General features: G+C 38.3%; 1 protein-coding gene across 18 annotated transcripts in view; it reads right to left on the reverse strand.

Annotated features, from left to right (window-relative positions):
- LOC107586491 (collagen alpha-1(XIII) chain-like) overlaps positions 1–19,373 on the reverse strand; it is a 112,372-nt gene that overhangs the window by 40,672 nt on the left and 52,327 nt on the right. For 11 of the 18 annotated variants that reach the window (XM_016273882.1, XM_016273881.1, XM_016273875.1 and 8 more), the window contains exons 1-5: positions 6,022–7,111; positions 3,914–3,964; positions 1,590–1,625; positions 1,065–1,091; positions 744–770 (exon numbers count right to left, since the gene is read on the reverse strand). In XM_016273882.1, the coding sequence (XP_016129368.1) occupies positions 744–770; positions 1,065–1,091; positions 1,590–1,625; positions 3,914–3,964; positions 6,022–6,519 (639 nt within the window). In that variant the 5' untranslated portion in view covers positions 6,520–7,111. Of the gene's footprint in view, positions 1–743; positions 771–1,064; positions 1,092–1,589; positions 1,626–3,913; positions 3,965–6,021; positions 7,112–7,544; positions 7,581–10,545; positions 10,573–17,183; positions 17,189–19,373 lie in introns of those variants that run through there. The other 7 variants (XM_016273874.1, XM_016273886.1, XM_016273878.1 and 4 more) reach the window with 7 other exon arrangements.

Consider the following 19,373-nt stretch of genomic DNA (forward strand, 5'->3'; position numbering starts at 1 on the left):
TATAAAAGAAAGAACACAGAGGTTGTGCTATATTTCACAAGGAATGGTTTCAAGCACACAGCCTGGAAGCATAACATCTCTACCCACTGTCTTTCATCACATAAAAGAAAGCTGTGGACTACATTTGTCAAATTGCAGTTTAAGAGGACAGAGCCAACCTAATGTCCTTGTTTTAATACCCCAGGTGGCCAATGTCATACAGATACTGACATAAAGTCACTTTTGACAAACCCCACTGAATGAAACGGGTAAGTGGCCTCTCTTCTCTCTCTCACACACACACACACATACACACACAGATGCACACTGCCGTTTAGTCACTCTACCTATAAATCAAACTATAAGAGTGTTGTTCTTGTGAATTTATATGGCCATGCTTACAGCCTAGATAAACATCACTGTAACAAGCCATCTTAAAAAAAACAAATGGCTCAACTGGTGAGTTTTATAGACACTGACAAATTACTCTTTATGATATGTTTTACTTCTTTACATATTTCTCTTTATGACAGATGGTTTTTATTCCAACAGTATTTCATTAGCGAAAGCAAACATGACAGATCTCATTATGTGTGTTCTTTTAAACTAAAAGTCTTTAGATTTGTATTTTAACACTTCAATTAATTCCAGCCAAGGTTATGTATTTTCTTGAGATCACATTCTTTGGAAATTGTTTTTGCACTGCACCTCTAAAGCCAGTTAACAATGGCTAAAAATGTTAAAATGGTAATGAAATTGCTTACCATATCACCTTTTGGACCATTCTGTCCCTGTGAAGTAAATAAAAAAGGTTTGGCAAAAGAAAAATATCCATTCTCTTTAATCTTTTTAGGTAGTACAATTCACTCCATTCTTTATGTTCTTATATTATGTCATGATGGCAACAATAGTGAATGTATTACAATAATTAGCATAATTATTATTACCATAATTATCCTCTTCATTGCCAAAATGACCGTCAATTATCAATTACTGCCAAATAATTTGGTACAAGGGTTCAGAGGTTCCAAACCTGTGCGAGTGTCAATTACTCAAACATTCGTAAGGAATGAAGCAAAACTCACAGGTTTCCCGTCCAAGCCAATGGGGCCCTGGAAAAAAAGTGGGAGAACAGATTGGCGACACTGTGAAGGCACAAAACAGCTCTAATTCTCCTGTCTAGACTAGTAGCTAATATGACAATGTTTATGGAAAAAATAGATTTCCTTGAAGGTCAGGCCAAAGCATGGTGAAGTATACTGACTCACTAGAAACACTGTATTTTAACACTGTGTACCAAATGTGTCCAGCAGATCAGTGATCATGCAGGGTAATAAACACCTTAAAGGACTTTAACATCCTGTAGAATGCCCATAGAAAGGATCCTAGGACATTTTTAAACCTTACAGGGCCTAATCTCACATTATCCAACTTCTAGAATGACAGCTGCACAAGTCTACTGTATGTTTTTTTCTCACTTCCTTGAGTCATTTCCACATGCATCCATTAAATAAGGGCCACAGAAGCAGTGGCTAATTGATGGCTTTTATAAACTCACACAGAAACGCTACACAAGTTTGTCCAATTGGCTTCAGACAAAAGTCACTTACCGGAAAGCCTGGAAATCCTCTAGTACCGGGCTGTCCCTGAGGGGAGACAGAAAGAAAAAAGAAGAGGAGTTATTTTCTATATGAAAAACATGAGGATTATGTGAACTCGATGAAAGGAGGTCTGTGTTGAGAGATGCAGTATTGTTCCTCCAAACTCAGTTGTGTCGTAATTGAGGTTGAAGGACAGAAGCCTTCCTGCTCAGTAGGAAGCACTTTGTGTGGGATGAGGAGACAAAGACAAATAAAGTTCTAAAAACTGTGGGACACCGACTGAAATTCAACACGGGAACTAACTGAAAAACATTAAAGAGTTGTCCTTATTCAGTACGTGAGAGAAAATGAGACAAGGCTAACAAATTAAATAAGTAAATGTCAGTAATGATTAGTGCTACATTCTCCTGTAAACAATACCAAGTCTGCTTTCCTGAAAAAACTTTAGTAGCCCTTGGGAAAAGAGGAAGTCATTCAATATGCCTGGCAAAAAAGGACTGCGTTGGAGCGACCTGAGAGAAAATTACAAGGAAGAGGTGAACTGAGCTAATGAAGGGGATTGTGTGTCTGGGTCTCAGGTAGTTATTGGAACATGGTTGATTTTCTCTGCCTTGGGAACCTAAAGGTCTGGAGTAATGGAAGTAGCAGCATGTGCCCCCTCAGAATTACCCGAAACAGACTTGACAACATTAATTTTGTTGGCATGAAAGTGTAATAAAAAGTAACAGAAAACAAGACTAGTCTACTCAAAAGAACTCCTCTAAACCAAAAATCCACTATGGCCGCAATACATAACATTCTTCAGGAGTGATACAACATCAATTTCCTGACTGCAGTCTGATCTTGGAAATTAAACCGATATTAAATATCGCTTTTCAGTTGTTTTCAGGACAGACACAATTTTTCAAAGTGTATCTTGAACAAAACATGACACATACAACAAAAGATACTTGACAACCTAAGCCAGGGGTTTTCAAACTGGGGTCCAGGAATGCTAATCGATCCAAAGAAAAAAAATGGATTTAGCAAAATGTATTTTTTAGACCTGTCAAACTACATAGCTTGTTTTTTGCTGTACTTTCAGTTTTAAGATATGAAACCATGTCCCCCGCCTGATCAGCCAGGACAGTAACTGTAGATCTAATGACAACTCAACACATCATCTAATGATCCCTCTTGTCTATTCCCTAACTGCCTCACTTATGTGTGAGAAAGAAACTGGTCATTTCCGTTGGCCTCTCCACACTTCTGCCTCAAATCAACCTCTTTGACCCTTTTGGAGGTGAGGACAAAGCCTATGCTCTCAGCTCATCTGCTGAAGAGATTCCCTTCAATGAAACTTCTCCCTGTCACCAGTTCTCTATGCCTGATGTCCACTCCTGATGCCTTATTAGAGGTAATGGGTCAGAGGTATAGAGAAGTGTATAATCAGGAAGCAGAAAAACAGATGTCTATACAGTCTGAAGGCCCTCCCATAACCGTGTGTAGGGATAAATGGGGAAACCACAGGCTATGCACGGCATAATCAGCAAGGAAATTGCACTTCTGACGGCGCTAACATGCTAACATGGCGCTTTTGTCTTACTGGGTGGAATGAGTGGAAAGGGAAAGAGTGCCAGTTTGGGGACAAGCCCCATTTCGCCTGATGGCTGACCACTCATTAACAGATACAGCGCAATCTGCACGTCTAATGTCTGGATTATAATGACAAGGGCTGGGATGTTTTCATTCCTTCTAGCTATAACATGGCGCTTTTGTCTTACTGGGTGGAATGCGTGGAAAGGGAAAGAGTGCCAGTTTGGGGACAAGCCCCATTTCGCCTGATGGCTGACCACTCATTAACAGATACAGCGCAATCTGCACGTCTAATGTCTGGATTATAATGACAAGGGCTGGGATGTTTTCATTCCTTCTAGCTAATGAAGATGAGATTCCAAATTGGCATCATTACGTGGGAGTCGCAGCCCCGAAATACTCTGATGAAGTGTAAGTGCTTCCATACAAGCTGCTGCGGGATTCCCGTCCTGTTTGTGCATATTAGAGATTGGGTCTTGATTAGCAGAGATTTGTTGGATTTGCTCCACATACAGTAGTGTGCTAGATGACACTGATCCTGCTTATCTATCTTACACCACGCTCATTTTGGGGTGGTCTGTAAGTTAAGTGCGGGAAGAAAAACAATAGAAGAAACCTTTGCCAAGAACCCCTGGAATCATAAAAGGATTGAGGCCAAAAGCTGCTAAAAATCTGCACTATGACCTGTATCTACTCTGGAGACCTGACATTAGAAGGAGATGATGAAAAGTTTTAGCAGTGACAGAGCAAACACTTACAGGAGGTCCTCGTGGGCCAATGATAGACAGACCTGGCTCTCCTGGCGCTCCCTACGGACAGATAGAGAGGTAGAAAGATAGTGAGGAGAGGAACTGACAGAAAAGAGACAGAATGATATCCACTAAACTGCACCTAGTACACAAAGCCAAACGTATAAGTGAATATATTGTATCTGCAGAATAGAAAAACCTTTTCTGAAACCCTGTAGCATCTGTTTAACATAACTATTTTGCTGCCTCAAGCCGCCTCACAGAGAGTGCTTGCATGTGGCTCAGAGGTGAACACGGTATTTCGGTCTGTAAGTAAAACGTCAGCAGACGCTGGTTCTCATTTCAGGGTCGTAGTTTACATCTTGACAGCGAGTTGAGAGGGTCAGGGATCACTGTTGAGCAAACAGCAATCGGCCCAGCGGGCTGGTTATCTGGCGCAAACTAGGTGATTTGCACGGTGTCAGCCTGTCCGCAGCACTGCACCAAACATCCAAGCGCAATCCCGCAACGCTCTGTGGTCAGACAGGAAAGCTCTCGGGTTTCCAGCACTTTCCCTAATTAGCTCTCTCATGTGAAACCCTATCAGGAAGACACCTTTGATGACCCAGCCATCCATCAAATTGTGGACAATTTTTAATTTTTCTGGATCGATGCCCACTTTATCACAGGATAGAGATGTATTTGTTTTAACACTTTTTTTGAATCACCTACAAAGGTTACTGGGGCATGAAAAGGGTGACGTACGAAACTGATTTTCAGGTTGTGGAGAAGGAAAGGAACTTATGCTTTGCCCCCAAGGTTTATGGTTACCCACAGAACTTTGCAGAGGACAACCGAAGATCTAGAAATATCCCTTTGAATAGGCTTACATTACAAGCATTTGGCAGCTAGAAATGGGTACAGGACAAAGAGTCCAAATACAATCAGCCAAAGCAGGAGCAAATTCTGCTGATATTTAAGGATTGGACTTACTAATGAATGATACGATCTTCACAGATTTCATTTCGTTCAGCAAGTAATCCTTTCTGTGTAAAGAATACACAGTCTCAAGTTCTGCAGTTCTTGCAAAGTTCAACCAATCAATCACCAATTCGCCTGATTTTCGGCTTGAGCTTTCCAATGCAACCAATTACGATTCAACTGAATTTATCTGCTCAAGAACTGAAGCGCTAAGGCTGCCAGTTTCTGGGCTCGCGTGCTCATTCATCTTGAGGGGGTTTATTTTGATATCTAATGAAGTGAAGTTCTTCACCCAAAATTTGTTGGGTCAAGACTTGAAGCCCTTGCTGGAAGGTAAAACATGACCACATTTAAAAAGAGGGGATAAAAAGTAAACCCCTGAAACAAGGAGGGAAGCCCACTGATTATTCTGGATGAGAATTTGGTGGGTCTTTCCAAGGTCGCATATTGTCTACTTGTCGGCTCAGTGGTCACATCACTATTTATTTCCTTTCCAAGTTCTTTAGAGCCCCAGTGTTTTGCTGGCAAGTGAGGTTAACCATCCAGAAGTTTCACTACTTTTCTGTGATGGTGAAGGATGAGGAACATGTTTCTCCTCACATTGCTTGTTCGGCCTCAGACATTACATATCATTCCAGCTTGATGAAGGGAGGCCGCAGAACTGCTGGCTTGTGCAAACACTGAGCACAGCTGCCAAAAGGGACTGGTTTAAGAACGGCTCAAACCACATTTGCCACAACAGGAACTGAAGCTCAATGCACTAAATCCAGTATAGTGTGCTCACTCATAGCAAATACAGGCTCAAGGACACATTCAGTGACTACACAACTTTTAAATAGTTTTGGATGCATCTTGACGTGGTAGGGTTTCGTAAGCTGCTCCATTCCAAACATCTCTTTGTCTAGAGTGGGGAGTCTTAAAACTTCAGAGCACTCCAAGAATAAACACAGGTAATCCAAGCATTGTGGGAAACGTCTTCCGAATGTGACCCCCAAGGCCGTTCAAAATAAAGCCCAAAGCCTTCCTGATATAAATCATGATACCTGCGCAATTTGTGCAATAGGTTCGGGTCGTCCCCCCACCCTCATCAACACAGCCACCCACAGTGAGAGAGAGAGTCTCAATTCTGCACATGCAGGCCAACATCCTGCACTTACCTTCTCCCCCAGGTTTCCCTTTAAGCCCTGGTCAGTCACAGCAGACACAGTCACATGCACAGTGAGAAGGAGAGAGACAGAGAGAGGAACCTGGGTTAGCGAGGTTCTGAGAGGACAAGGGCATGCAGCAGCCTGAGACGGAGTGTTTGGAGGTCGGGAGAATGGGACACACTGATGTACTGGAGCATTTTGGGTTGTTGAGGGGTGGAGGCTACAGGGGAACGGAAGCACTGGAGTGTTACACTGCTGGCCTGTGGGGAGTAATGGATAGTAGATGAGGGGGCTGCTAACTTTTCTCACAGACAGACTGGTCAGTGGAGGAGGTTGGAGGGGGGAAGGATAAGGCGTGAAGGAGCACAATGTAGCTTTACACTGGGTGAAATATGGAAAGCTCTGCTTGTGGCTCACAGTTTGAGCTGAACACTGCTGAAACCTGCTTTTAGGTAGGGATTGTTTTTCAAGAGAAAGCATTAGGGTGAGCTTAGAGTATGCAACCATACAAGGGTCAAAAGTCTGGAATTTCTCCTTTGAGAACAATGCAGTTTTATTGGTTTCTTACTGAAAATGTTTAATGAGGAGTAGCTGCTACGCTCCAGGGGGACATCTATATGATTTTGGTCGAACCCGATTTCTTTCGCGACATATCATGCATTGAGCTAATCTGAAAAATGACCAGTTCCAAATGCACAAATCCTATGAATGAGGAGGTAAAACAGAGCTCACAACTGTATGTGGTTTTCCAATCTGTTTCTCTCATTTTGAATATGTACATATTGTCTCTCTGTGGATATATATCCAAAATGTTTCTTCCAAGATCTCCTCGAGGTTTGGCTGCACATTTTGACTTCTCAGCATTTAGAATGTAACTGATAAGCAAAAGGGCTTCTTTGAGGTCTATTTTCTATTTAAAGTTCAACAAGTAAAGTATTTTCACATAACTGAGCAGCCAAGACAAATTGAGTAATAAGGAGAGAGGGTTTCTCATCAAATGCAGCCAGAAAGAACTCTGGTCTTCAGCCCTTGTTCAAATGTGACAGGGGGGCCATGAATTATTTCAGACTTCACAGTCAGACATTTTTTTAACTATCAATGGCGGTGATGAAATAGGAAACATTTTCTGGCTTAATAAATAAGCTATAGTTTTTGGTTTATATTATATAGTTGAGCTGAAAAGCTGAAACACTACAATAAACTTGTGGAAGAAATTCATATGAAAGTTTGTGAATGCTTACATTCACAGTGCAAGCTAAAACAGGTCAAAATGACATAGGAAATGATACTAACCACTGATACTGGATTCTGTATATAAAGAAAACATTACTCTTTATTTCAGTCTGATCTTATATTATCAATGTGACCTTTGGCAATAAATATAAAGGTGTCATATAGTTACAGCTAGAAATGTCCAGTTATAAATGTTGTCAATGGCATGACACTAAGCATTGATGACCAATTATTTAAGACTACAGCCATATACTACAGACTACCTGGTTGGGCTTAGTGCATATCATCAAATCACTCACCATTCTTCCAGGAATGCCCATTGATCCTTTGTCTCCCTAGTGGTGAATGCAAAGTCAAGAAGGAAAATCAGGAACAATAAATCTGATAGACTGAATCTCTACAGTCTAGAGTTATTACCGCTAGTGACTAAGTGACATTCAGCCGCATATTCAGATGGTATGGCTATGAAGAGTTAGTAAAGTTAAGCTGACCAGTGTGATTCTAACTAAATGTCTATATTACTAAGCATTCACCTACTGTACTGTTAAATTGAAAGGTGACAATGCAGACATGCCAAATACTTGCTTGAAGTCAGCTTCTCAAGTATTCGAAGATGAATGTACAGTGGTCAGACAGCAGGCATCACCAGTGGTTACATGATGCCAATGAAAGCATGGGGTTAATGCAGCATATTTTGTATTAGGCCAATTTCATAATCAAGGTTCTTGCATAAGATGATGTTTGCTAGCTGACCATATGACAGATGAAGTGACTGAAAGAGACAGCAGTGTGGAAGCATGACAGTTTGTTTCCTATTGGAAGGGTTTAAAGGAATAGTTCACAAAAAAAATGAATTTCCTGTCATAATTTATTCACCCATATGTCACTTTAAACCCACATAACTCCCTTTCTCCCTCTGAAAACAAAAGGGGAAAGAAATTGAGGATTTTTTTCCGTGCTGCTTTCCATGCAGTTATAATGGAAGCTGAAACCTTCAAACTTGAAAAATGACAGAAACTCACCATACACGTATAATGAACATTGGGATTAACAATGGAATATTCTTCTTTTAAGTTCCATGGAAAGCATTAGAAAGCCTTAAAGTCTTAAAAACAGCAGAATTTTCATATTCGGGTGAACCATCCCTTTAAAAACTATGAATCCCATTCTATCATAATCATAGCTATCCTATCCCTACTTAAAATTAGACCAATTTTTTCAATTAAGGCGAAAATCCGAACATATGGAAATATGTGGGTAGAAACCTGAGATCTTGATACAACAATTGGTCTAAAGGATACACCATTTATTCTCCTGGACCTATGCATTTCCAAACATTTTGCGCTATTTAACACGGCTATAAACTCCTACGACGTTGAAGTGACTTATTATGCAAGGCCGTCCATTCCTACAGCTGTTTTTATTTGCATTCCTAACGTTGCAGGTCAGTGTATAAGAAGGTCTGGGAGCGTTGACAGCTTGCTGACGACTCACTCGAGAAACACGTAATGGAAAAGGGGGGGGGGGGGGGAAAGTCAGAAGTCAACAAAACATTTGCTAAAACAATGAATGTGCTGTACTGAACTGTAGCTTTCCTGGTGCATAGTTGTTTTACTAAGCACTAAAGTTATTAAGATAAAGGTTCCCATATTAGAAGTGTTCATTTAGTTTGACCTTCAGAGTTAATTCACTGCCTGCTGCTGAATGTCCCAAGAGGAAAGTCCCTTGACTGAATTCTCTTGGCTCTGTCCAAGGTGCTGATTTTAGATAACGTAATACTGCTTTATGGCATTAATTAGTTACCACAATATGGCTTATACTGTACACTGTTTAAGAATTATGTTGATATTTAATGATTTTATGCATTATTTTATATATAAAATAAATAGTTTTAAATAATTTATGTAATATCATTGTTATCCTCAAATTAAGTACGATACTCAGTATAAGCCACACATTATAAGTCATACAGTACTGCCAGTATTCAAAGGAGTCATTGTGAAAGAGAATCTTTCTATTATAGAAAGAATGTAAAATCATCTAGAGCTTTAGATTAGAAATAGCTTCAGGAAGTACACTAAAAACTCCAGACTTCTCCAAATGAGCCCTGAAGTACTTAACTAAAAATCAGAAGTGTTAAATAGTCATACATACATGTGAATGAGCAGTAAAGATTAAATATACAAACCACAAGTATCCCTTAATAGTTCAACGGGGCGTGAACGCCAATATCAATATTTTTTGAAGAACTAATCTAATAGACACATTTCGTGTAACATGCTTGCCACCCTTCCCTATCCTAAGAAAATATAACATTTCATTTAATTTCCTGACTATGTAATCAATCAAAAGCTTTGGCAGGGATCACATCCACACTTTGACCAGACCTGTCATCAATTTAAACAAAAAGTATGCAAAAATTATTTTATGGCAAAGTTTCACAAGAATAGCTGTCATGAGTGATGGGGGTTTGTAGGGTATAATTGGCAGGTAGGACTAGAGTTCACATTAGATGGGATTCTTCTAGCATGCCATGATGAAAGACAGATGTGTTTGAGTTTTGGTCAGTAATATTAGAATTATAGGAGAAATTCGGAAGAGTGGATCCAGACAGAGACCAAAGGGCCTGAGAGAATACAATCAAGTATAAAAATACAGTGTGCTAACTTGAAGGAAATAGAGACTCGTCCACTGAGCCTAGCTATAAGACTCGTTACATTAAACCTAGCTTAGCTTATCTGGTTTAGGGGGATGTTCAGTGGGGTCTAAAAGTCTGAGACCACTCATCATCTCATCACTCATCACAAATCATATTGCAAGCATAACTATGGACTGAAACCTGATGACCATGTTCTTTGGATCTAAAGAGCATCTTGAGCTTCAACGGATGCAAGATCATTTGAGTTTACAAGAACAATGTCATAAAAAAAACCTCTGAAACACTTCACCATTTTCATAACTAATCATTACTTTTCTTGTTTCTTTTTTTAAATTTCTAAATTAAATTTTTAATGAAAATTTAGCTCAAATTTAGCTAGAAAATAAAGCTACAAATACTACTGTACATACATTGGTTGTATATCCTCAGTCCTTTGGTTAAAAGGAGGTCTCAGTGTGTCCAAATAAAGAAGCTGTATATATGACATACTGCAAAATACATGATTAAGTATTTTTCATATTGAAGTTTCAGGTTGAATTGTTTGGATACAGCTTCTTAAAGACACTACAAAAGAAAGGCAAATTGCAAGAAAACCAAACAGACGGATGGACAAACAATAGGACACGCTATCAGACAGTTACCGGAAAGCCTGCTCGTCCAGGTGGACCCTGAAAAAGGGGTGAGAGAAATGTGGGTACAGAATAAAGAAAGAACCAGTCAACAATACTGATTAAGAAGAACACAACACCCTGCCAAGCCATAATGAAATTTAGTCTGCTTTTACAATTTCAGTATTGAATAGTGAAAACAATATTCCTGAGGAACTTTGTGATCCAGCATTAAATTTCATTGTGGCAAGGCTCAAAGGTAGCAGCAGGAAAACACTCCAAAGAAGCATTCCACAAACGCAAACACCATCAAATGCTTTCACAACAGAATTTTCTTTGGACCCCAGAAAATCTTTTTTAATATCATGACATGTTTCTTTTATTTAATGGCTTTCAATTTTTCATTGAAAATCATTTTAATGTATATCGTCCCAGTAAAAAATAAACATAAACACCCTTAAAACAAGACACATTTACTCCAGAAGAAATATCGGTAATAAAAACTGTTTTTCAGAAAAAATATCTCAAATTAAGTTAACTTTATAACCCTATTTTTTTCTTGTTTTAAGTATAAATTTAGTGTGGTTTATGCTTAAACGAATAACAAAAAAAACTTAATTATATTAATATTTTACAATAGTCTGGTCATCTTTATTTTGTATTTTTCTCAATACAATCTGTCTTTATTAAGGGTGTTTATATACAAGTTTTTTTTCCCAGTGTGAAAGTCAATTCAGTTCATGTCATTACTAATCATGACTTATATTTCAGTAAGATCATTTTAGTGCATTTAATACTAAGCATTTCGTGCCAGCATGAACACTAAATAGTACCACATGTCTGATTAAAAAAGATGTTCATTAAGAGGCCCACGCATGCATGAAACATATGGTTTCACAAATGAAGGTGCTGGCTGAAAATCCTTATCTCATGCTTGACTTCAGAGTCGATTGTGGAGATCGCTCTGGTTTAAATCAAATCAAATAACAAGTTCACTTCCTTCACAGAGCACCATTCCGCTGTGAAAAAAAAAACTGTGTACATTTTTCATTGCAGAGGATTAGTGGTAAAAACCTGACAGCTGCTTGATCATTCAAAGAAAGATCCTTTCTGTTAAGACTGCCGTGACACTCTTCATTATCTGATGATGCATTTACAGTTCATTTCATGAGCCTGTGGAAGTGCATACTAGTGTTTGTGTGTGTTGGCTTTCCTCTTGGACTACAGTGCGGAGAGGGAAGCAATTTATCAAGCCTCAGCCCAGGGGAGGAAACTATTGCAGACGGACAAAAACATCCATGGCACTCTTCTGTCTGTCTGTTTTGATATGACCATACACCATTCAGACCAAACAAATAAAAAATAAAATTAAATCCAATAAAACAATGAAAAAAATAAATTTGTGTTTTTTCATCAGTGCAGGAAGAATTAATCAATCAATCAAATGTATATGTGTTTTTTATTATTTAATTATTATGTATATTAAATGCTTCCCAACATGTGTGTGCTGTGTAAAGTTTGAACTGTACTTGTGAGGTCCAAAATGTCCTTACTATTCAAAAATGTCCTTACTAATATAGTGAAACCTGTTGAACACTGATTTTTACACAAATGTGCGTAAGGTTTATGTTTAGGTGTAGATAATATCGTTGGGCTATAATATCATTACCCTGAGTTATTTGGAGTATGATTTTATTTATTTATTTATTTTTAGAAATGAATACTTTTATTCAGCAAGGATGCATTAAATTGATCAAAAGTGACATTACAGACATGTATAATGTTACAAAAGATTTGTATTTCAAATAAATGCTGTTTATTAAGAAGCACAACTGTTGCAATCATAAGAAATGTTTCTTGGGCAGCAAATCAGCATATTAGACTGATTTCTGAAAGATCATGTGACACTGAAGACTGGAGCAATGATGCTGAAAATTCAGGTATGCATCACAGGAATAAAATTATATTTTAAAACAAACTCATATTTTTTTAAATTGTAATAATATTTCACAATGTTTTACTGCATTTTTGATCAAATAAATTCAGCCTTGGAGAGCAGAAGATACTTTTTTTTTCAAAAACATTTAAAAATCATACTCACTCCAAACTTTTGAACAGTAGTATATACATAAAACAGCATTATTGTTAAAAGTAAACAATTTTAATACATTCATAATTTATTGCAATCTTTACTGCAAGAGTCCAAAAAACAAGATTTTCAATTTCTGTAACTGGGCAATCACAACATGCCTACTCCCTTTAAATCTAATGTGTGTGTCACTGAATGCAGACTGCTGAAGTGTGTGGGAAACAATGAAAGCCCATTAATTGGATCTTTAGGTTCAGAAGGCACACATGTGGCAGAGCAGTGGTGTAATGTATATGAGAGCTGGACGCAGCTGGACTGGGTGTTTATAAGCGGCGGTGTGTAGAGAGAGGAACAGATCCCCGCTGGATGTTGCTGAGATTAGTAGTGTGTACGAGTGAGCTGGTCTACATGTGCCGTGTGTATATGAACGTGTTGAAGTATGTGAAGCAGGTCTAAGGTGCAGGCCCAGGTGCTGAGTGGGAACAGGCCAGTGAGGCCTGCTGGGCGCTGCTCAGGCCGGCCCAAAGGAGCGTCTGGCGAGGTCAGAGGTCACCCACCGGAAGAACACTTCATTTGTGATCCACGGTAGCAGGGAACATGTGGCTCTCATTTAGCCCACAGCGCTGCTGGGTAAATGAAGGGGCTCCCCAGGGAAAACGGGGGTGAATGCTTCCCTAGAGTCCAACATTGCATGGATAAGATATATTCAGCGGACACAGGGCACTTACAGATCACATGCAGTAAAAATACTGAAAAATGCTGAATTCAGCAAGTATATAATTTGGGAAAACCTATTTAACTATGCTGTTCTTTATGCTAAGCAAAACAGCATAAAGTATTATGATATTTTACCTCACAATACTATGTCGTTCTTACAATGCCAAGGCTTTTTATTTTTAGTTGTGCCTTAATATTTTTGGAGATTTTCTAACCCGGCATCTAAATATGCCTACTTCCTAGTATGTGAAAAGAGTAGTATGCATAGTATTCTTTAAAAAAAGGCAGAAAATAACCGGATGACTTACTACTTCTGAAATCTGCATCCAACGGATGCTTTACTATCCCATGAGGCCAAGGGACAGGGCTTGTGAACAGCTGTGAATTGACCTAACTGACGCTGGTTGGCCACATGACCATGTAGTATGTCCAGATCTCATTCGCACTTCACACATTCATACTATATAGAATGTCGTAAAGTAATTACTTATTCAAAAGAAGTACCTACTCAGAAAGTATGCAATTTTGGACACAGTGTAAATTTACCGTATATCTGCGAATGTCTGAAGACTAAATCCAATCACTTCCATAGGAATAAACAGATTTCACAATGGGTTCAAGTTGGTCACGCAGAGCTGCTTGGTTTGAAAGTGACTTCTTTGTGAGCTGTGCTTCGTACATTATTACAGGCACTGTTGACAACAGACAGTGGACTTTTTGTGAAAATTTGCTAATTTGACTGTACCTTAAATCTGTGAGAAGATAACATATATTGTGGAGGTCATGCATCCTTAATTCTTTCTCTTTGTCTTAACACAACCTCAGACTGACCTACTGTATAAATATAAACTCACAAAGCCCATTCCAGATAATTAAGAAATAAATAAGAAAGAAAAGTGTAAAATATTCACAATTTACACTAAACATAAATTATATATTACTCTATCAACAAGTCTCTGCTGATTCCCTCCCCTAATTTCCAAGTGTTTCAATCTTTATGTTCAAGAGACTTGAGACTGACCAGTGCGATGTTCCTCAGGAGTTTTCAACACACTAACTGAGGTGCTTTCTGTCAATGTAAAATGTTTCCTGTCACTACTAATTGTTTAAGGATGGGTTAGGCCAGCCATGCCTCAAAAGCAGGCAAAAGTCTATGCTCCTGTGAGGTGACCTGTGAAGAACCACAGGCTATTATGCATTTAAACATATTCACTTTCAGCACACAGGAAAAGGCCAATTTGGTGAAGATTTAAAGTTGCCATCACATCAGTAAGAGTGTTGTCTTAGTGTTCTTGTTAGATAATCTACAGTATGCACTCTTCTAAGAATTGCCATAGGTCAGTGTGATGGGACAGCCCTCTAGGACCATTGATCAGGCACCGGGCTTGTCAAACTCTTTCTACTGAAAACAAACACTGAAGTTAAAGACTTACTGACACTGATTGCCAATAGATCACCAAACCTGTTTAAAGAAGACTGACTTGATTAAAAGAATTCACTAACCATCTCTAAACATTCTTAGTTGACAACAGTAGAAATATCAACTTAATATTTAAGTTGGTTAACAGACTATGAGCATTGTTTGACAGTTCCCTCACCTGTCTTTCAGTTCTCCTCAATTTGCCTTTAATTTATGGGTTATATGAGCAGGTGTTGGAATGTTCGTATATGTATGTGAGTTTTTGGGCTGTGGAACCTGCTCACCCACGGGGATATTTTATTGCTCATAAGTTTCACTTTCATAGCTCAGAGACTTAAAGGAACAGTTCACTCCAAAAACAGAATAAAAGGGAATTAAAGGGAGAGTGGACAGAGTCATCCGAGCTCCAACACTCACATAAAAAACAACTTAAAAAGTCAAATAAGCGATCCATTCATGAAGACATGTCATGCCAAATTTTAGGTTAAATGATAATAAACATCAATGATTATTGAATATTTTATAACAATGAATAAATGACAGAGATTTTCTTATTTTGGTGAACTATCCATTTAATGGAGTTCATTTAGTATTTATCTCAAGATGTTTTTCCTAAAATTTCATAGAAATAAAAAGACAACTGATGTAATACAGTAAAAGTACAGTACTGTTAAATTATTGTGACTAGCAAAGCTCAGATCATTTCAACCTAGGATCACTGAAAAAAACGTGCCTGTGGTGACATTTCCGTAAAATTGCTATGTAGCTTCTTGAACATTTAACAACTAAATAGGTGAATTTTATTATGTTGGTTGTACAAACCCGAATCCAAAAAAGTTGGGACACTGTACAAATTGTGAATAAAAACAGAATGCAATGATGTGGAAGTTTCAAATTTCAATATTTTATGACAGTTCAGAAATGAAATGTCTGGTGAATGGCGCTAAAAGGTTAATGCTCCATTGCTTTTGAAAATAATATATCCCCTACATTAAACCATTCCCTAAACTTAGCTAATATGTGAGATAAAATGTATTAGCTGAAGCAAACATGCCATTTCAGATTGCTTATACAAGTCTTTGATCTGTTTTATTATTACATGTTTCACAGACTCATACCAGAGTGCTCCGTACGTTGTGCCAGGTGCACTACCAAGCAACTTTACCACATCAGAAAAGCCATACATATGGAGCTGGTTATGTGATGCTTATAAATCATTAACTATGGTAGGCGTTTTGAAGTCATAGCATAGTACTGTGCAAGGAACCACGCAAAAATATGCCTTCAATAATCAATAATCTGCCCCTGTAATTATAATTTCAGTGAAAAAGAAGTTAAAGTTGTTGATGTTTTACTGCCTCTAGTGTTAATTTCAGCTGGAAACTGTAATGAACTATATTTATAGATATGTTTTGCAAAAATGTAGGTTTAGGCACACTCTAGACTTTGGTATATTGGCTAATCTTAGAACAGTTTGAAACAGTGATGTCTTCTAAAATGTTAGAGGAGAAACATGAGATTACTGGGATCACTTTCACAGTAGGTTTCACCAGAAGACTCAATTTTCTCTTCATTTAATCTCACTGCTTTCTAGGAAAAAGGTTAAGATATATCTCATTCGAGATTAGTCTTTTCTGTGGCCACTGTTTATCTGTGGCTGCTGGTATTTCATTAATCACTTAAGTTCGACCTTCTCTCTCTAACTGCAGGGACGCAGCTGTCCAACCGCACCTAATTTTATACTGCTCGACTCTCTTTTCTCCTCTACTATATATTTCTCTTGACCTTCTTTCTCATTATAACCTCATTCTGTAACATTAGCCCCTCAAAAGATATATAAAGTTGAACAGGCTATGTCTGCCAGTGCTGTCGTCTTCTATATCCGTGGCCAAATTCCCAGAAGAATGCATCGCTATGTCCAAGATAATGGCATGCGATTTAAGGTGACGTGTGTCATTTTTGTGCCACCAAACAAAATTGGAAAATGAATTGTCCAAGTCTCTAGAACACGCCCCCTTTGTATGTCATTGGTTGCCCAAATGGACAGTCCCGCCCTTATTTCACATTATTGGTTGAGTCGGTGTTGTCATGTTGGACTGCTCAGAATGCTTAAAAGAGCATTGCTTGAAGAGAGCCACAGAATCTCTTAACATTAAACTGGATTTTATAAAGTATCTCAACATCAAAAATGTGCACACTTCACCTTTAGTACAAAACACAAGCTCTTCTTCTGACAGATGACAGTGTGGGTGTTTATATGTGTGGCGGAATGAAACTAAACTAACAGTTTCCTTCCGTGTAATCAGCACTCCATCAGTAGTGACAATAAGGAAACACATGAAAGATAAATTCACACTCTCAAAACACACACAAATACACAGAAAGCCAAAGAGTTTGGGTCACATTACCACAATCCAGTCAACAAAGGGACCAACATCTACTTACAGGAGGACCTGCAATAAAAACAGAGAGAAAGACAGATTAGTCATTTCGAAAAAATCATCTTGTTTGGAACATGTGCACATTACATCAAACATTTGACCCTGACGGATTTCATTTCCCCAAGAACAGGAAAAAAAAAACCGTCACGCAAATCTGAATTTGCATAGTCCAAAAATAATCCGAAGTGAATTTCCTGGCTGTCCAGCCCAGACTGAACTGATGAACGCCGCCTCCGATTTCTCTTACCGTAACACAACCTCACACGCAGGTAGTTTAATGAAGTGTGTCACAGCATAGGTTCGGCATGTAAATACAGTGTTAAAAATATGTTTATAATTTAACTGATGACAGGATTGAAAAGCTTTTTGTGGGAAAGTGTTGCTTGTTTCTGGTCCACAGATGAGCAGTCAGCCCACTAAGCAACAGACCACTGAGAACTGAGTGGGAGAATAAGCCACATCACTGGAAGACTGCCTGCACAGATAAATCACACCCCTTCTGAGCACGCGAACCCCACCCAGTCATCACAAACTGTCCATCTCCTTCATAGCTAATGCTAAATCATACACTAGCAGCGTAATAAACAGTGGAAACAGATTTCACTAACATCGTTAGTCAAGAAAGGTTAAAAGTTTTCACAGTGATTCTGGTGGAAAACGCAGCATAGATTAAAACCCTGAGGAAAATATGTTAAATGAAATTGAGAGTTCTACACACTGGTTGATGAAAGTATAATGAAAATATGCTTTAGTATTTAATAAACGAACATGCAAGGGTGCAGATTCCATGTGGACCTGATCAGGTTAGTTGCATTGAAAGGTTTCATCCATTAATATTATAATGTGGGCCTAGAAGGATGTCTAATTTAAACGAACAATGCAACTTGATTTAAGTAGCCATTTTAAGTATTACAAAAAGCAAAGTATTTCAAATTATAAGCACAAGCATTAGTTGGATGCACAGCCTCTTTTTCATCCTTTAAGCAAGACACAGCAATCAAGCAGAACTGAGATAATAGCTTCAGGATCTCAAGCTCTATCAAGGAAGAACAAACTCAAAATTGCTGATGACAAATCTTTTCCGCTTATGCCACTTAAAATCACCTCTTCTATAACTTATTATATCTGGACAACTGCAAGAACAAAACCAGTTCGTCGAAGCAATTTGTTACAGAACTATTGAACAATCTGACCAGAATCATAAGGTTTCTTTCCAGTTCTTTCATCCAGAAACCATTTTTTTTGTCCTCTAAAGAGTATGAAAAGGCAACACCTCTCTGTTTCAAAGCCAGAAACTTGGGGGAGTAACAGTATGAACCTTTGACTTAAAAAGAATAACTATGTAATAGATGGAAGAGAGAACAAAAGTCCCAATAAAACCACTGTTTACTGCAGGAGAAATGTTTCGAGCAAACATGAGCTCGAATTCTTCAACAAGCAGAAGATCTACATTTTTACTGAGCTCTGCAGTCAAACTGGTACATTAAATATGGCAGCCTTAAGTAATGGCGCAGTCACACCGGTGACAAAGCTTTCCTATGGGTCCATCATTATTCTTTCCTTTCCTGTTTTGAGAAGCCTGTATTTTCTTAGAAATCAGAACCGGCATTTATCAAAGCTGCTGCTGAGACAGCAAGCCCTATATTAGGCCTAAAAGCAAGAATAATGTCAAAGAACGAGTGAACAACACACAAAAAGTATGTGTGGTCACGCAAGAATTGCTCTCTGAACATTCCAGATCAATCTTTGTCATCATAAACGTTCTCATTCTACCCATGTGATCCATAACTCTTTACATGAAACCACTTCATACGCACAGAATATAGATGAATCTATAGGTTGTATAGTAGCAGCCTCAAATCACCTACAGACTGCTTACAGTCCATTTACTGACCATCTAATCAGAAAAAAAAACAAATGTGCAGAAATTTTACATTTATGGGTACATCTGGTACAGTACCTCAAAAGTTATTTACACCTAAAAGGTTCAATATGTTGCATTTAGGGGTAGATAAGGTACAATGTTGTCCCTTTAAGGGTTCTGTCCCAGTGATAAGCTGTTGTACCCGTAAATTTACAATTGTTTCATATTTTTTTCTGACATGTTTGTAGAGTTCTGCACTACTGTTTGAATTCATGGCACCAGTTAGTATTGTGATTATCCATTAATAATCCATTTTAGGTAAACCTACCC

The sequence above is a fragment of the Sinocyclocheilus grahami genome, unplaced genomic scaffold, assembly GCF_001515645.1.
Source record: "Sinocyclocheilus grahami isolate Dianchi unplaced genomic scaffold, SAMN03320097.WGS_v1.1 scaffold82.1, whole genome shotgun sequence".
NCBI classification, from domain to species: Eukaryota; Metazoa; Chordata; class Actinopteri; order Cypriniformes; family Cyprinidae; genus Sinocyclocheilus; species Sinocyclocheilus grahami.